Genomic DNA, 20,178 nt, shown 5'->3' on the forward strand with positions numbered 1-20,178 from the left:
AGGTATGTCTGTTTGAAAATGAGCAATCCTTCTGAAATAGTGTTATTAGAAAAACAGATTTACGACTTAATTAAAAAGGCATATTATCCATCCTCAAAAAAGAGGAACCGACGGTTCCATTAATTCCATGGAATATTCGCTTCTTAGCTGATGAGTCTCCACACATGATGATCTCAAGATGATGTATTAATGAGAAATAATTTCTCCTTGCTACTGAGAATTTCTGAGATTATTTTCATTAATAAAACCTAAATTTTCAAACAGTGCACCCTGAAGTTTTCACTTATCTCGAGTCATGTTCCAATCATTGGTGTGACATTGAATTGCATTCGTTATGAGCAGTCACATGGAACTGACACTTATATAGTTTTCGATGCACTAGTTAATCATTGAGTTTATACCACTATAAAATATATTGCTAAATCGTTAGTTAGTTTTAGATATATAAAATAATTATAAGACTTTTGACAAAAATGTTTTTATATCGTGTATGTGTAAAAATGGAAGTATATTTTCATTATAGTGTGAATTCTTAATACCGTTTAGTATATCTATGCCGTATGCGCTCCCGATCTTATCTAAGATCAGCTGGTGGTTTGTTTCTTTGCCGGGATATTTTGTAAATGCAAACAGATGTATGTGCGTTTGCTGTTTGCTTTGTCAAACAAGGTCATATTCCGTAGACGTTAAAGAAAAGTGTAAGGAAATGAGTTTTGGTGTTATTTTTTGTAATCATTGAAGTGTAAATTGTATTTTTTTTTTACCCCTCTAATAATTGTGACCTTGTATAGAGAAAGGTTTTGAAGTATTTTGTTTTATATTTTGCAGGAATCAAGGACAGCGAATTGTCTTTTATGATTGTGTGATCGAAATCAGTTGAGTCTAGTTGAAGCTGTCAGCATTACCATGGCACAGTCTGCACCACTTCTACTTCGTATTGTCGCATCGTCTGTAAGAGCTGCCAACCGTGCTGGGAAGATAATACGAGACGTTATGAGTGCGGGAGATTTGGGAATAGTCGAAAAGGTAACTTTGCACATGCACCTATGTACGATATTGAATATGATATAAGTACATTCCTTGCAGATTTTCTGAAAGCCATACTTCTATAACTAACTTTGAATAATGCCTTGGACCTATAATATATTTTTTTTGTAAAACTCTTACAACGAAGATCTGTAAATATAAATAAAAAAATTCCGATAATGGTGTTCTTCAGTACTACATACGTTCCTTGTTTGAATCTGAAAACAGGGTTGTTAAAATCCTTATTGGTTTTTGAAATATCGTTTATAAGTGACTTACAATACTGCCAACGTTCGTACCGAGGGGCTTTAACGTAAAGTAAAAATCAAAATCTGAAAAAAAAAATGTTCGAACATTAGAAACGCTCCTTTATTATCCCTGAAAACAGCATTTCTATATTCCTACTGGTTTCTGAGAAATTGCCATTAATAGAATTTATTTCAATACTTGTTCATTGAAGTGGCAGCCCCCATTTTTTTGTTTTCCCGTGTGGGTCAGTGTGTGTATATGATTTGGAGAAATTGAGTTAATTTGTAAAAATGGTCAGTTATGTTAGGTTAGCAACATAAAAAAAATACTTTGAAATCATGGGGATGGTGGTAAGTTTAGGTCAGGATAGCTACATCTTAAATTAGTAATCCCTAAGCAATTACTAAAAATATTTTTAATATTTTACAGTAGTTTTAATGTAACTATATTAACCCAACCAACAACCGACCACAATGTTGTGAAGTATTCTTAATGTAGCTAACCTAACGTAATCAACCATTCTTACGATTTTACTCAATTTCTCAGAATCATATACACACACAAACTCACACGGGAAAGCGGAAAATGGCGGTAGCTGCATCATTCGATGCAGGAATGAAATGAAACACAAATGTAAAAGGTCACACTACTTTGGTGTACAAAATTCTATCCTTAGAGCAAATGACCCACTTTTCAAATTCAGTTTAATTTTTCACTCCCAATAGAATCTTTCGTATCTATGTCACTCAAAATACTACTTTAAATGCAAATGTCCGAAAACAAAAGATTCTGTAATGCAAGTGGTTATTTACAAAAATTATGAACAGAAAATATAACATTAAGTATCCCTTGTAATTGCAAAACAATAGTCATATTAACTACTTTGATTATCAAAACAATACTTCTGTTTACTAAATTTCTACAAAACAAACACACTGACCCACACGGAAAAGAAGGAAATGGCAGCAGCCGTGTCAATGCGCACACACTTTTTAATGTAAGGTATAAACTGTGGTTTCTCAGAAACCAGTAGGAATATAGAAGTTTTGTTTTCAGGGTAGATATAGGAACGTCTCTAGTGTTCGAAAAAAGTACATAAAAAAATTTATTTTTACTTTACGTAAAAGCCCCTCTGTAAGAATATTCCTGAATATTTTGTTTTTGGATTTTTTGATGATGTAGAAGTAGATAAAAACAAAACAAAAAAAATAGTTCGTCTCTTCTTTGCATTGAAACCCAAGCGTCAAACATTGACACTGATGCTTATTAGTAGAATGGAGTTGCTTAATATTAACTATTTTCATTATTAATATAATACCGCTATTGATTATAGTATTCAAAAACATACGGGAAACCTAAGATTCACATCAGTTAATTCTAAGACTGAATTTGCTCTTTTTTTATTATTTTTTTGCCTCTGTTTTCTCTCTTTGTTTGCCTAAAATCAACAGTCGAGGATTTCAATTTTAGATTCCATTTACTTACAGGGTATTTGGTTGGAAGATTTATGCCGATTGGTTAAAACATCTGTAATTTTGAAGGAAAGCCACATTTCTAATTATTAAATTCGGTGGATTCTGGCTGTAGACCTTGGCCTGCATTTCTGCGCTGCTGGTTTTTTTTTAGTTTGCTCAGATTTTTTATTGTATCTATCGGTTTTCGTTTCAGTACAGTGTTTCCTGTATGTATAGTTGCCCATTTCACAATTACATTTTTCTAATGATTTTTTGAAAAATACCCTTGCTCATCTATATTTGTTTTCTTTTTATAAAAGTTTTACAAAACAGAAGATGAACAGACATATACACCTATCTATATTTTTATCTTTTTATCTGTTATAGGTGTGACATAGGTACATAAATACATGAATTTATCAGAATGCAACATTGTGTAAAAATTTCAAAGCAATCTGTGAATAACTTTCAGAGATTTAAGATTTTGTACAAACAAATATTTACATTTTTATTTATATTGATATACTCACATAACTTACACAAATAAATCATGAAGTTTAAATAATATTTGGGTTTTCTAGTTGTATCTCTTAAATTTTTTAATCAAAGTTTTTTGAATTTTCTGGCATCTAGAAGCCATTTCATCCCACAGAAGATGAAGATAGCAGCTGGTTTTACTATATCCGACACATAAATTAAGCTGTAGCACAATAGGATGTGCGATAAGACATTCATAGTGCTCCCTGAATTGCTCCAAAATGATCTTTCTGAGATAGGTTGCATTATATAATTAGTGAGTAAACCCCCTCAGGTAATAATTCATTACTTATTCTTTTTTCATTATTCATTATAGCAATTAAGAATAAAGATAATGCCCAAATATGAAATTTATTATTTAACATTTTAATAATTATTTTGAACATATGTTATTTACAATTTATTGATTTACTATTGTGACATTCTTACATACGGCTAGATGCCTCGAATGTTAAGTATAAAACAATACACTAATAATAATCACCGAAACTTCACACAAAACTGCACAAAAACAAATGCTAATAGGTGCAAAGACGTGATTGCAAAAAACAAAACTACACAAAACTGAATAACACTAAAACAGTACTGGACAATACATATAAATATAACCAAACACACATTAACTAGATCATAGATTGTATACAGTTGAACTAAGGCAGGGATACTGCTATTTTATTTACAGTTATTTTATTGTTTAGTAAGGGAATCAAGCTGACACATTTGTTGAGATTTTTGTCAATGCTATATATTTCATTGGTATGGTTTAATGTGCATAACAGTGGTTTATATTGACTATTGAAAGAGGGAACTTAATTTATAGTGTTTTCTAGATCATAACAGTTTATTACAAATAGTGCATCTAATATATCTGTTCTTGACGACTAGGAGCCAAGAATGGAATGTAAATCTACATTGTTGTAAAAATTCTTATTTTGACTAATAATTTTGAGTAATTAATTTGCCAACAATAATTTATACATTATATATTTTATTTGTCAACTAACCATATTCTTTAACTTCTCTTTAGTGGAATTCATAGGTCAGGTGATTTATTATTTTAATTTAAGGCAGTATTTGGGACATATGCCATTGCAGTTTTGCACTGTTTGTCACGGAAAAAAAAATTCCGAAAATCAAAAATAAATAAATAATATGAAGATAAAAAATTCATAGAAAAAAGACTAAATCAGCTGATGTTGGACAGACGGAACCAACTATGAAACTAAATCACTATTATGTAAAACTGCAATGGCTTTTGTCCAAAAAACTGCCCAAAATCAAAATTCTCCATGGCATGAATCATTTAAAGAACATATTATTATTTTAATTATTATTTCTACAGGATTATGGGGGTGGTATTGCCAGTTCCACAGGAATACGACTCTTTCTCGCTGTTCGCTTTTTTCTGTGAGCGTTAACTGGGAAGCTTAACTGTTCCAGGGCAAGGATGACCTCCAGACGGAGGCTGATCGCTCGGCCCAGCGGTGCATCATCACGTCCTTGTCTCAGCAGTTCCCCGGAATCACGATCATCGGCGAGGAAGGCTCTTCTAGCTGCGAAGTGCCGTCGGACTGGGTCGTCACCGACAGCGACCCAGAGGTCCTGAACCTCGCGTGTCCGGCGGAATACCAGGACGTCGCAGACAAGGATGTGAGTTGTCGGCATTTCTGTGCTGTGGGAGGAGGCCACGGTGGTCGAATGGTCGATCACTCCCCTCCCTCCAAGGCAGTCTGGGTGCAGAGCGATTGAATTTCTAATTGGGAATTTTGTCACGTCCTCCAGTTTTGTCGGGCTGACGTTGTAGATGTGTCGACTGTGACTGGTTAGAACTCTTCACGTCGCCGCAGTTCGATTTTGTGATTCCAACATAAGTGGTCACTCACATTTCACCATAGGGATCTAGGCATTTTACGTTTTGGAAAGCCAGGCAGACCTGGCGTTTGGATAGTGGCTTTTCCTCACTGCATTTCTCTTTCTCATACCTTTACATTTCACCACTAGATATTTGGTCTCGGCGGTCTCCTAGGTCAGACATTTGCAGCTCACCATTAGGTTCACCCGCTTTCCCTTTCACGCTAGAGTGGTTTCTGTTGTTTCCTGCCTATGCTCTGAGTAAACTGGAGTTCATTTGCCATGGCTCATTCGTGTTTACAAATGTGGGTATAATGCAATATTCGTCGATGAAAATAAGTGGAAAAACCAAGTAAACTGAAAATTAAAATCTGTGGATGAATCTGGAGATGTGATTATAATTGCAGTGGTCAAAAAATATCTTAAAGTGAGAGTTAAAACTGGAAGGTAAGAATAAAAAATCACATTTTTTTCTTTGAAAAAGAGAGAGGCTAATGTACAGTTTAATTTAAACTATTAGGGTTCTTGAAAGTCATTGAATTTCTGGTGTCTAGTTTCAATGCTTTTAAAAGTTCATGTCTTTCTTTTGGTCTTGAAGAGTCATTTAATTTTATATGTGTGTGAAATATAATAGTTCTAAATGCAGTGAACTGTCTTTAATCCGGCGTTCATGACCATGTCAGATTCTGGAACGTCAATGTAGTTTTAATGGAAATATTTTTCTAAAAATGTATCTTATTTCACATGGTGTCTGTGATTCTAATTTCTTCTTCAAATATCGTTATATAAATATGAAATTGCAATGTAACCTGCTAGAACACAGAAAACTGACAGTCACAATAAAAATTCTCAGTGAAATAAAAATGCTGGCAGCACAGTAATGTGACCTGTTTGCCAAGGTCAGCAGCTGTAATCCATTCAAATATTCTGAACATGAGTGGCTTAATTAGCACTGAACCATAGAACGCCATATAAAGACTTTTCACTGTAAAGCTAGACTCACAATGATCGGTCTCGTCCATCCGTTCGTACATCTGTCAATCAGGTGACTGCAGCCAATCGGGTGGCCCAGAAAATTCCATCTGTCCATCAAAAAAAAACCTTGCCAAGCTTTAACTTTCAACGGACGGAAGAAATAACCTCCAAAATGTTAGCAAGATACCTATTGCTGGCAACCTTTACTATCTTAAAAAGGTTTTTAAGTATGTTTAATTATTTAGCTGCTTAAAAGTTTTTTACTTATGTTTGAACACTTTATTAAGTTTGAAAATTTGATACAAAAATTTGCCAGAGGCGTAGAACTGCAAGAAATTACGTCGGAAAATAAATAAATAAATTACAAAGTGGAAAAACAAATAACGATCCAAAAGTGCTTTACTTTAATAATTTTCAAACCTAATATATGTGTGTGTGTGTGTGTGTATGTGTATGTGTGTATATATATATATATGTGTGTGTGTGTGTATATATATATATATATATATATATATATATATTAATTTCCACCGTTATATAATTTTTCAATTAAGCAGCACCAGGATAGGAAAAGGATTTGATGGACGTGCGGTTCACCGTAAACTGCTCATCTTGTTGATGGACGGACGGTTGAAACAGGTTATTGTGAGTCCAGCTTAACCTTAAATTGTTCGAGTAACCATTTGTGCTGGATGAGAGGGTCACAGTTCTTATTACAAACATGTTTAAAGAGCAAGTACACAGTAGCAACCGAAGGGTTGTTACCATTTGCAAACATTCTCAGCAATTTATTTTATACTTCCTCTATTTTTTTTTAAATACATTTGAGAACTTAATATCAATTCTTTAATTATTTTTCAACCGACAATCTTAACTTGTATCAGTTTTATTGGTTTGATCCTTGAGAATGTACTTTTTAACCAAACAAAACAATCAAAATATCTGTCTGTAAGAACTCTGAAGATTAAGAAAAACTCTATTTTTTTCATGTACATATTTTGCAATCCTTCTTACTAATTTTGCCTTTGCCTTTGCCTTCTTTTTTTTCCCCCCCTGAAGGTGTGCCGGTTACATTATAAACGTTTCCAGTTTAAACCACGTTATATGTAAAAATGATTTTTTTTCTCCTTCGTCATCAGGTAGTTGTTTGGGTGGATCCCCTGGATGGAACATCAGAGTACACGCAAGGTGAGCGACATTTGTGATTTCAGCAGAGCTTTGCTTTTGTTGCCCCTCGTAGATTAACCATGAGAATAGATAATAGAACCTATTCTTGTATTTTTTACATGAGGCAGCGTATGATTTGCCAACAGAATTAACAAATTGAAACAGTGCCATGTGTCTTTGTTTACAAATGGTAATGTTTAAAAAAAAAACACACATTTGTGTTGAATTTATTAAAATTTAAAGTAAGAAGTAATTTGGCAGGGTGCATATTTAATGCACTACTGTTGTATTATCAAAAATTATTCATTAACTTCTATGAGATTTTATAGCTTCGGCAACACACCAGCTAATTTTGCCATGAGTCACTTTTTCTTGGCTGTATGCACTGTCAAAAAAAAAGCCATTCTGTGTTGGGGACATGGAAAGTTTTACCATGAAGCGACGTGGCACTGGTGTGAGATACTGGGTTCTCAAGTTTAAGTACCCTGGTTCGAATTCCAGTCTGGCCATCGTGTTTTCACCTGAATGATGATTATACTGCGATTTTTTCAAGCAAAGGTCATTGGACTGGTTTTATGAAAACTCCCTTACCCTATTACATCTTGATTGGCCTACAAAATCACCTTTCCTGAACCTCATAGAAAATCTGTGGGACATGTTGGAACAAGGGTAAAATGCCGACATCAGCATCCCCACAATTCCCTAAATCCTAAGCGAGTGGCTTAACCTGGAAGCGACGTACCTGCACCATTTTCTAACTGAATCCAGGCGGTTATGAATTCCAGAGGCGGAGTTACACTGTATTAAATTATGCTTGTAATGATTTCTCCAGGGGTGACTAATTTTTTTTCCAGTGAGCTTATCAAACATCAGTGTGCATGCTTTTTTTTAAACATACCCACTGTTCCTAATTTTTTTTAATACTGTGTCTACCCGAATGTAAGATGTATTTTTCACAAGTTTTTGGCATAATAAATTGAAATTCATCTTGCATAGGGATATAAAGATATGATTTACATGGTTATTTTTTCCTGTTTGCCGTTAAGTTAATGCTAAGCTACATTAGGGACCATTTATTTCAGTCACATCAACAATAACTGCAAACTATTTAAATAAAGTAAACTTGTATGTTTAAAAATAAATAAGCAGGCACAGAATATTAACATCACGCACAATCTGCATCAGCTGCAATGTTTGTTTTGTCTCATTCCCATATCATATGACTCAAAAACATTTTCTCTTGATGAAAGAAAAATATGGCTCTCCGGCATGCGAGTGATTATTTATTTGCAATCAACTTACAATTAAATCAGTGAACTCATAGCTCTGATTTGTATCAAATGAGAAGATAATTTTTAAATTGTATATTTTTTGTAAGGAAGGTTGATTTCCAATGCTTCTTGCATAGGTTTAAGGGGCCCGACTAATCAGTGTAATTGTGTTAGTGGGGCAGGGTGGGATGATAAGTAGGATGGTCACTGGTGTTTCTAGCATGGTATTGCCTCTTTAAGCACAAGTATATGATTAATTAAATCTAAGCTACTTTTTTCCCCCATAACCATAGAACCCTATTTTCTTCAGAGTATTGGAAAAAAAAATATATATTTTTTTAATTGATCATTGAATGCTACATAATTTTTGGTGAAAGAAAACTGTTAACCCAAAACTGTTTACGACATGATTTAATGCTTTCAATTCATGCTTGAAATGTCTTAAAAAATTTGCCTTTAAGTTCATAAAAAAAACAATAAATAAGGATTTGCTTGGTTTGAAAAGCAAATTAAAGCAATATAAGCAATTAAATATGAATTTATTTAAAATCACGAGAAAAGTAGCAAAACTATAATGGACGTAGTTATGAAAAAAAGGAACCAGCCCACAATTTTGTTATATTTTATTTTAAAATAAATTAAAAATAGTACAAGGTTGATCGTACCCCGTCGTTGCCGTTATTATATCAGTATTTATACCGGACCATTAAAAATCATACCCGCGTTATGTTATCAATACGAGAATTACAAATTTATAATTAAGTTTTAACTTCAAAATACTCGGAATATGTTTCATGTGGGTTGGTTCCTCTTTCTGCATAACTATGTCCTTATAGGACACTAACTATCTGCTTGCACCCAATTAAAGAAGTAAAGGAGCCGGGGCCCGGACTGTGACAGGCCTGCTGGACCACGTGACGGTGCTGATCGGGGTGGCGGTGGGAGACCGGGCGGTGGGCGGCGTCATCCACCAGCCGTACTACAACTCCGGGTCGGGCGGCGACGAGCTGGGGCGCACCCTGTGGGGCGTCGTGGGTGCCGGAGTGGGCGGGTTCGTGCCAGTGGCGGCGGAGGAGGGGAGGCGCGTGGTCACCACCACCAGGTCCCACTCGAACCAGGTCGTGGAGGCCGCGCTCCAGGCCCTGCGCCCTGACGAGATCATCAGGGTCGGCGGTGCCGGCCACAAGGTGCGTGGTTCCTCGCCTGCACACCGGTACGCTTGGCACGTCCCCTTGCATGCATTTCCGTTCATTCGACTTCTGTTACTCCCGCCGAATGCCGTCTGCCGAGAGCCGAGATGTTTACTCATCAACAGTTGAACCTTTGCAAGAGAAATATCACTTTTTTTGTACGGGCCACTATACAACACGTAATTTTATTTTCCTGCTCGTGAACGTGTTGTGAAATTTCTGTGCAATGGTTTACGGGAATGCAGTGACCACCTTATTAAACTGTTAGGAGTTAAAAATGGTTTGGGGTTGGCAGCTGTGACAGGTGGGTATGTTCCTGCGCCAGGTGATGCTGCTGATGGAAGGCAAGGCGCACGCCTACGTGTTCGCGAGCCGCGGCTGCAAGCGCTGGGACACGTGCGCGCCCGAGGCGGTCCTGGAGGCGCTGGGCGGCCGGCTCACGGACCTGCACGGCCGGCGCTACAGCTACGGCAAGGACACCCCCCGCGAGAACACGGGCGGCGTGCTGGCCACGGGGAAGGGGCAGGACCACGACTGGTACCTGCGCACGCTGCCTGAGACCATCCGCCAGACCCTCGGTTAGTGCTGCTGTCCGCTCCTGTGACGCGTCGGCTCCGCCGATCTCGCCAGCGTCCTCACCCCCGTGGAGCGAGTCTAGATGTAGAGCGAGCACCATGCCAACACTTGCCTCACTGTGTTGAAAATTCAACAGTGGTAAAATTCAAACCTAAATATGAGATATTAAGGTGTTTTCCAGCATTATTTTTAGCAATTTTTTAAACATCTTTCCTTGCAATTAAATGCAAATGTAAGATGCAATAATTATTTTAAAGTATGTTTAAATGAGTAGATTAAATAAAATTTGTTTTTACCCTCAGATCGGTGTGAAGAAACAAAAGCCAAAACGAGCCTTGAAGTAGTGATATCCTAGAAATTATGTAGTTACAACTACCACTGGTTGTAACTAGGGTGTAACAGTAACTTGACTTGTCATCACAGTATGTTGGCCTCGCTTTAAATACGTGGTCGGTTAATTAGGTGGTCTTTTACAATTTATTTTGTGATTTTATTTTTGTTAATTGAGTAATCATGCCTTCTAGTGAATCTTCTGACAATGAATTAAACAGAAAAAAAATATTTTCTGGCAGAGCTTTTGTTTGTTAAGTAACTTTGTAAACACCTGGTATTGCTACAGAAATCTAGAGTACCCAAAATTATGGCAGAGAAAAAGCACGCTTGGGATCAAATAGTTACAGAATACAGTCTTGCTACCGGAATCAGTCACATTAAAACAAAAACAAATGTTAAGACTATGACAAATAAAAAGATTAAGTGGTATCTTTAACGCTGATTGATCAAAAAAATATGTCACTTCCGTGTGTTTATAGGCATGGTAGAAGTTTACCACAACATACCTCTACTGCACAAACAAGTGCATGCTCTACTTCTATATTCACTCTACAGTCTCACATCAAGTTCCTTTCACTGTGGTTCCCAACAATCTTATGTTTATCAGAGCGGTGAGGATGGATGTGCAGTAGAAAAAAATCAGTTTTTCTGCAATTAATAACTGTCTTAAGAAATTTATTGTGGTCTTGTGTTGGTCTGAATCTAGGCCTACTTCTTTTTATGTACAATCTCAGTCTAGTGTTGGCCTGTAATCGCACAACCTCCAAGAAGATAAAGGGGGAAAGTAACATATACACAGGCACCATGAGTATTTATTGTAAAGGAACTACCTATGTATAATATTTACAATAATATAACAAAATTCTGTACTGTGAATAAAGAAACCATATTAGAATAACTTCAGAATTACAAGGAATTATAAAAAAATTAAGAGAGCAAAACTTATTTTAAGGGTAGATTTTATGTTACGTAGTATCCAAGTGCAAACTTAATAAAATTTACCAAGTAGAAAACCGTGTTCTTGTTTGTGTGTACTTTATATTTATATTGCAAACAAGTGGTACAAAACTTTATGAGTTACATACGTACTATGTATTCTAAATAACTTCAATAAGTTCTATTTTTAAAATACTTCAGCCGAATGGCACAGACCATGAGCTTAGAAAAAGGATTTTACCCCTGTTTGCCACGCAGTAACGCAGGCAAGACATCCTTTGGTTAGTACATACTATTTTGAAACTATAGTTGTTAATTATTTGAGCAGCAATACTATATTTCACTATGTTTATGATTTTGGAGGATTAGTAAATTAGCCAGCACCTAACCACTTTTTGAAGTGACTGCTAAACTACTAAACTTCAGAACTTTCAGCAATTTCCTTCCACAAGTATACAAATTGAGGGATACTTGTTTTAAATCACAAAATAATTAAATTATTTTGGTGATATCTATGGTCGTTATTCCAAGACAAAAAGAAATAAGGGTTTGGGTGTTGAATGTCACTAACTGTATTCCTAGTGCACTATAGGTCACGGCCAGTCCCTTATTTTTAGGGCAAGGATTTTGGTGTCATATCTGTAACTGGTCTGTTGCCCAAACTTCTGCGCATAACTCACTTTTTCGGTGATTTCGTCCAGATGGCGGACCTGTGTCTGGTGCCATTAACTCTTACATACTCACTTTCTTGAACATCAGGGAAGTACGAAGCATATTGGTGTGCAAAATGAAACTTTGATAGCTAAACTATCCTGGAATATATTTTGTGCACTTTAATGGTAATAACCAAGAATATTCACAACTTAAAAAGTACTTGAGAAAATTAAAATAGGTAATATTCGTAGTAGTATATTCAATTATCCTTGAGTCTATGAAGCAGAGAGGTAAAGTGCACACTACACAGAAGCAAGGGTTTGTTTAGTAGCCAGTTTTAAACACAACAGAGTGGAATTTTTTTTGTCTTCAACTTTTCATAAAATATATTATTGTATAATGAACCCTATCATTCGTATAAAATAAATATTATTTGTTTGAGTAGTTGCTTAGCTAACAATACCGCTTAATTAACAATTCAATAACTTTACAGCAGGATCAAAAAACTGCTATTTAAATAACGTATAAAGTATATTTATGTAATGTTGTTTTTATTTTAAAACAACATTTAGAATACTTTTTTTTATTATGAACTAAGGGTAACCCACTACTTTCTTTTTTTAAAAAACCACTTGATATAAACATAGTTTAAACTGTGGTTAAAACCATTGTTGTTATCAGCCAACCCTGTTGCTAAACTACAATATCTCGGTCCATTGGTTTAGTTAATTCATCTAAGTTATTCCTATGGCCCTTAGTTTTTTTTATTAGTATGAAAATAAAACATATAAATATAAATGTTAGTATGTGTGTATATAAATAATACATGTTATATTCTGTGTGCTGTGAAATGTTTTTTAGTTACAAAAACTGTACTGCCAAATGTTAAGAATTAAAAAAAGACTATTCGTTAGGTGTAAACCAGACAAGCTGAGTTTTGTCATCTTCGATGATTCTCACGTAGACTTACGCAAACAAATGTGTAGAGATACGTCATTTGGTGTGCTCAATCTGCAATGTGCAACTGTTTATAGCCTCTCTCAGTGCACTGTTTATTAAAATGGCTGCAAATATTTTTTCTTACTGGGATTCGGTTTCGTCACATTCTGGAACATGGCCTGCGAGTTAAGTTACGGTTGTTGTATCCCAACAAGGCAATGCTTATTCACTACCTTACCTGAACGCCTTGGAATATCGCCCTAACAGTGCATAATTTGTTATTTCAACTGCATTGTTTTTGGTTTTTGTGTATCTTGCATGAATATCTATTAAGTTATAACTTTCAAGCTTAGCATATGGTATTACACATAGTTATGGTAAACATAATAGAGTTAACTATGGTAGATTTTGTAGTGTCTTACATACTGTTTACTCCAATAAAGGAGGGACAATGCCTTTCAACACAATTTTTTTCTCTTCACTTTATAGTTTTAACCCATAATATAATTAATGAATTTGCCCTGTATTCTAGTCAAGACAGTATTAAAATTAACTGAAAATTATACAACTTTGTACAGGAATTTTTTTGAAGTACATACTTGTATATACCAGGTGTTAGTATTAAGAATAATGAAGTAAATAAAATTTACGTTTTAAAATATTTTCCATTATTGTAGCCATCACACACATTTTATAGCAGGTAATCATATATGTGGACCTGCAAAAGTTGTATAAAATGCTTGGTTTGAAGATGTGTTAACTTTGAATGCAAACACAATTTAAAAAGTTTTTGAAAGTAATAAAAATATTTCAACTTGTGAATTTTTTTAATGCAATGGTAATGAATTTCTTGGCTTGATATCAGGACAAATTGCGTGATGGAACCACTGTTTTGATCAAACAGGTATGCATTTGTTTGTATTGGTATGCTGTTTATATGGTATTAAACTTAAAAATAAAATTAATATTGTTTTTCAGCCATTAAAATTTGGCATTTTTGCATTTGTGTTCCAGTTAAAAGCATATTGACATTCAGTAATCCGGCTTGGTATTGAACCCAAATGCAGGAAAAAATTTATTGTGTCAACATGCCTGATTACTTATCTATTTAGTATGATAATAATAATAAACAATATTTACATAGAAGTACGTATGATAAAAATTCTAGAGGATCAGACACATGCATGAAAGAGTCTTACAGTTCCGAATGCATCCGCTGTTGCTACCCAAGCCACCCATTTGTACTTAGAGCAAATTCATTATTATTTAATGCAGTACAGAATTTAATTCAACTCTTTTTACATGATAGCAATACAAATAAATAAGATATGAAATGAAAATATTGTATATCGTAGCACGTAACATTTATATCTTCGATTTTTTGTGTTTATGCTCTACTTATTTCTAATAGGTAGTTGGTTCTGAGTGAGTAGAATGACAGCACTGTCAGTCTGTGCATATTAATGTATTATTTTCAACATATTTTTTTTTAATAATCTTGACGTACTCATAAGATGATCAAAGAAGTGCAACATATTCGTAAGATGTGACTTTTGATGTCTTATAAATAAAAAAATTAAATTATAATGTTTGCCAAGTACCTGATTAATGTGACAGCTACAATTTATGAGTTAGAATATTTATGTGGGTTTAGAGTTTTTAAACCACAAGGAAAAAGGATGAGAGGTTGTTAACACTTTGGGTGCTGGAATTTTAAAATGTTGTGTTTCCAATTATTTTCTGTTATTTGGTCACGTATCTATTAAAAAAATCATAACATCAATGTTTTACATTGACATAATTGATAATATATTATAAAATATTTTAAACTACATTTTTTATGCATTTTAAATGATTTACTTTGTTATAATTAATTGTTAGTTTCAATTTTTAACTGTATGAAGCATGTTTTAAACAGTGTCAGTAATTAACATGTATCTGAATTAGTTTACGTGTTGCTTTTTAGCTCTTGGTTTTTCTATGGTTCCCATTACTTGCGGTATTTATGTAATGAAAGAGACATTCCTTTAACTTAAGGAGCATTTTCATTCCTCCTGCAAAAATGTCAGCTTTATTGTGGATGCAAATGGTGGTGGTGTTTGATTATTTATTTAAGCTCTGTAAATTTTGTAGAGTATATATTATCTTCCACATAACTTATTCCATGGTGGCAGATGGTCACCACTTAAAAGAAGCATTTAAAAATAGTTCTTCTTGAATGCTTTATAAGGAAAATAAAAACTATCAATGCCTCAAACTGTTAGATTTTAGAAAACTTGCCCCTTTGAGGTTTCAAAATCATTTTATTGTAATACTCTATGTAAAGCATGTAATATTAATATTAAATATAAGTGTAATGAACATTTGATGATTGTGACTATATGTGTAACTTAAATCAAGGGGTTGTTACCTGTTTGCATAGTTTTTTTTTTTAAACAGAATTCAAATTAAAATTAAGTTTTTAAGATATTGACACTCACCTATCTAACTACATTTTGGACAGATCATTGAATTTGTAATAGTTATATTTCCAATTTTTTGGCTTGTAGGAGGTGCTGTGTACATACACTATCTTTTTTAAACCTTCTTAGTACAGTTTTACAATGAACTGATAAATTTTAAATGTGTTAACCTTCATATCTAGCCACTGTTGTTTTTTATCTTAATTCAGTATTTGGAAAACAAATACGTAATGAAAAATAACCACCTGTTCACACAATATTTATTTATGTGCTTAAATTTACACTTTAGGGCTCTAAAGTCAAGATCAGTATTTGCAGAAATTATATATTGGAATTTAGGTTTTTGTTTACGTTGATTTAAATTTAAGGCGAAAAATGCTTTCAAAGAGCTACTTTAAAAGTAAAAGCTATTTGTGACCTAACCTAAACATTCACCCATTTTTCTGCTGTATAAATGTTAAACTAATTAAACAACATGTTATGTGTGTACTATGTTGCTAAATGTATTTGGAGCTGGTTTATAATTGCTACATAGGATTTTAAAGTAGTGACAAATCTTGCCATTGTACATTACTTGTTTTGAAAAATATGTAAATTTGTTTGTCTGAATTTTTAGATGTATAGGATGCAACAAAATTGGATAGACAAATTTGGGAGAGTAACAAGACTTAGTAAGATTAGTATCTTCTGGTTAAACTCCATTACAATATGACCAAAAGGTTGTGAAATTTACTACCTGCATGAGTAGGAAACTTTCATAGCCTACTTGTAGACTGATCGGCTTATGTGCTTTTGAAGTGCATTAGGCTCAACTTTACTTGCCACATCAGGTTATTGCATTTTAATGGAATTTTTTTATTTAAGGAGTTCCTATGAATATTTCACTAAGTGTGCATTCCTTTTGTTTTGTAGCAAATGTCGTCAGTGATATAGGAGTTGTGATACTTATCTGCTATTTGTAAAAAAAAAAAAAAAAAAAAAAAAAAAAAAAAGTCTGGTAGATATTCATATTTATAATTTTTTCTTGAGGAAAAATCTATAAAAACTATTGCATTCTTAGCAACAAAATGAAAGAATTAGAAAGCAAACAGCAGGCAAAGTGGTTCTATTAAATTCAAACACCCCCCCCCCCCCCCCCCCCTCCATTCTCCTCCTTTGCCTCCTTTTCTCAAATTAACTTCTGCGTACACTCCTGATTAAGTCAGTCATTTACTGAAAGTTAATTTACTAGGTTTCCACAGCTGGATAAAACTTAAAAGCTGCTTCAATCTTATTTTTTTATATTTTTTTCATAAAGATCTGCAATTAGCAGAAAACGAAAAATGGGGTTGTTCCCCACTTCTTGAATCCGGTTTTGGAAAGCTAGTTACCTATTTTGGCTTTTTGTTGTTTCCCATGTGAAATAATTTAGTATTTCTAAACTACCTCCCACAATTTGTCTAACCAAATTTGCTTCATCTGTGGTCTGTTGTAAACCACCAGGTATTGTTTGTAATATTAAACTTTAAATGTAGATGATTATAGAAATATATCTGAGCCCATTAAAGTTGTTAATGTTTTGACATTTAATATTGTAAAGCATGTAGTATTACATTGGTATAAATTTGTTCATGACTCCTGTAATATAGAACCTGTCAAATGTTTCACTTAATGTACTTCATGTCTTACAGTAAGAGCCTTCCAAACAAAATCTCTTGTAGCTTTTGGATCTTATTACATTATTAGTGTGTAAGGTTAGTGTATATGTATAAACTGAATGTTACATGCCATGCATACCAAAAGCTATTTGTAAATAATTAAACTTTTTTCTATATTTTTCTTTCAAGGGAACTTAGCACTTTTACGAATGAATGATTCAAGTTGTCATATGTGTTGTGCATATTTACATGGGCGAGGTTTAAAAATGTTTTTCTTAAGTTAGAATGCAGTGTTTGCTTTGTAACTAGCAAACAGTATTTATTATGGCAATTATTTTTTCTTTCAATAGCTTATGATATGCATGGTAACTTATTTTGTATATACTTAAATATGCTGCAAGTGAATTAATAGTGAAGATTGATAGGAAAGATAATTGTGAAATGAAAGAGCAGTTTATTGTTCCGAAGAAATGCAGGTTATGGTGATAATTTTATTTTATCAAGCTGCAAACGCACAAAATACTGACCCATAACCATTGTGGGCAGTGCCTGAAAGAGAAAATTTATTTTCAAAGATTATATTTTGTAAAGTATTGTGATATGTGATGAATGAAATAAGTAGTTTTATATCATGTATTTCATGAATGTAATATATGTGAAGATGTTTAAAATGAAAAATTTTGTGGTCCAAGAATACTTTTTTGTGTGTATTTGTAGTCATTGGTTTGTATTACACCACAATTGAAGTAGAATGCAGGTCTGATAAACTACCTTAACTTGACAAGTTGGGTTTTGTTGCAGTGTTAGTGTGTACAGATGTTTGCTCTACTTTGCAACAGACATCTTCAGGATTGAGAATAGAGCTGGGATGCAAGCCCTAATCTCAGGCAGCTAGCGCTCTGGGAAAATAATATACATTTGTCCCCTTTCCTTTTCCAGTTACCCCCACACATCATAAAATATTACAAATTCAATCTTATTTACAGTTAATTTTAAAACAGCACATTATGAAACTAAATACTGAGCTTTTTCAAAACTATCTTTCTTATTTAAAATAAATTGTTATTGAAGTTTTATACGACTGTTATAACTACCGTAATAAAACATGAGCTATAGTCCTATAGTATACAGTATATTGTTAAATGAGTATTAAATCTATTTATTTAAGTATTTGGTTTTAAAGCCTAATATTTTTAAGTACACTGCGATGGTTAGTATAAACTAACATTTCCACTTGACATGCATTTTTGTAAATAAATTCATTACTGTACCTTAATTTTTTCCTGTCCCTCAATTTATTTGGCCTTTTTTTTTCTTTTTCTCTTTTTTTCTTTCTTTTTTCTTCCCCCACCTTAAATACTCCTGCCCCTCAAATATTGGTGCTCTAGGCAAATGCCCGGTTGGTAAGTTTGTAAATCAGAGCTTGGCTCTGGGAGGTGGTGAACTGGTAAATAAAGAATCATGAGATGCATCTCCTCCTATTTGCTCTAGTGCCAGTCAATCCGAGGAGGGCTCTCCTGCCATTGACTGCAGTATCGTCCAATCGTGCATGGCCTCATTTCATTGGCTGTTGTTGGCCAATCTGAATCAGAACCTGTATGGCTTCTCTCCTCATGGTTTGTGCTTGTTTTATTTTTTCAATAAGTGGTCCCCATGGTCAGGGGCGAAGCCGGGGGGGGGGGGGGGGGGGGGGGGGGTTTAACCCCCTTCCCCCCCAGCACCAAATCTTTAATTAAATTTCTTATTCATCACTCAAACAAATTTCATATTAAAAATTAATAAAATTTTTACCATTACAATATTTAAATTCAAGTACCGAAAACTGCTAAAATAGCACTATTTTACACCTTAAAATCCAAATTTTCCCGGGGGAGGATCCCCGAACCCCCCACTTTAGTACGGGGGGGGGGGGGATGCTTCTTAACACCCCCTCCATACACAAATCCTGGCTACGCCACTGCCCATGGTTTACTCAGCTTAGTCATCTCTATTCATGTTTGGGTGTCCTGTTCCTGTAATTCTCTATTAAATATAAATACTAGTTTGAAGACTGTCCATTTAGATTACGTATGTGTGAATTATCTCTGAAAAAATTTCAACTTTCTAACTTAAAAAAAAAAGGCATGTTACTATGAGTAATAGATCTATATCAGTATTGTTTTTTGTTTTTTTTTATCCCTGTAATATAAAGGTGTTAGTAAACATCCGGTATATAGGCCCCTGCCACTTCCCAGGTTCCCAACCTAATGTTCCCTGCTGCAAAGCAGAGCAAAACATTGCTACACATTTGTCAATGTGGCATGGGTTAACCTAGTAAGGTAAGATAGTTTATTATTGTGTAGTTACTCCCAACTGTGTACAGTTCCCACTAAACTGTAATTAAAGTAAATCTTGCCATTCATGAAGTGGTTGTTTCTTTACAGCCCTTCCCTCTTATGGGTTATAACGTAGCTAATAACTTGTGTATGAAATTTGTCTCAGTGCTGGCAAAAATGAAACCATCCGCTATTAGACCAGCAATTACAGAGATGGTCAGGAATTGTTCAGTGAAAGCTGAAATTTAATCAGTTAGAGCTTTATTAGGAGGGTGTATTCCCCTAAAAAATAGTCTGCCACTACATCAGCTTAGCCAATCATTAGTTGCGTGTTACAATGTTACACCATCGGTCGTGCGAGAGAATTATTCTTGTGTTTGCTTCTTTCTCACGTAATGAAAATATATTTGAGTAAATAAAAGAATATCTGTTGACTGCTTTGTTATTCTGTATATTTTATGACCCCAAATTATTTTGGTATTACATTTACGTAAAAATAAATGTTTGGAAATAACGAAAACTTAATAAAAATAAGTGTCCTTTTTTAACTTTTCAGAATATTACTTACAAATTGGTTTAAGCCTGTGAACACAACTTTAGACTGCA

The 20,178-nt window shown here is 34.2% G+C and overlaps 1 protein-coding gene across 1 annotated transcript; it reads left to right on the forward strand.

The window, feature by feature from the left end:
* The first annotated feature begins 555 nt into the window (after positions 1 to 555).
* Positions 556 to 19,658, forward strand: LOC134536029 (3'(2'),5'-bisphosphate nucleotidase 1). Its single transcript, XM_063375539.1, has 6 exons — positions 556 to 698; positions 829 to 1,026; positions 4,707 to 4,916; positions 7,232 to 7,280; positions 9,431 to 9,717; positions 10,046 to 19,658. Exons 2-6 carry the CDS (start codon positions 907 to 909, stop codon positions 10,301 to 10,303), a joined length of 924 nt encoding a protein of 307 aa, XP_063231609.1. The 5' UTR covers positions 556 to 698; positions 829 to 906; the 3' UTR covers positions 10,304 to 19,658.
* Positions 19,659 to 20,178: the final 520 nt, after the last annotated feature.

This window comes from Bacillus rossius, chromosome 10 (assembly GCF_032445375.1).
Source record: "Bacillus rossius redtenbacheri isolate Brsri chromosome 10, Brsri_v3, whole genome shotgun sequence".
NCBI classification, from domain to species: domain Eukaryota; kingdom Metazoa; phylum Arthropoda; class Insecta; order Phasmatodea; family Bacillidae; genus Bacillus; species Bacillus rossius.

Bases quoted from the DNA above. Each gene is read 5' to 3' on its own strand.
- LOC134536029 (XM_063375539.1), top strand. From the start codon at position 907: ATGGCACAGTCTGCACCACTTCTACTTCGTATTGTCGCATCGTCTGTA. The intron at 1,027-4,706 runs GTAACTTTGCAC...TAACTGTTCCAG, and splicing joins ATTTGGGAATAGTCGAAAAG to GGCAAGGATGACCTCCAGAC. The intron at 7,281-9,430 runs GTGAGCGACATT...GGACTGTGACAG, and splicing joins AACATCAGAGTACACGCAAG to GCCTGCTGGACCACGTGACG.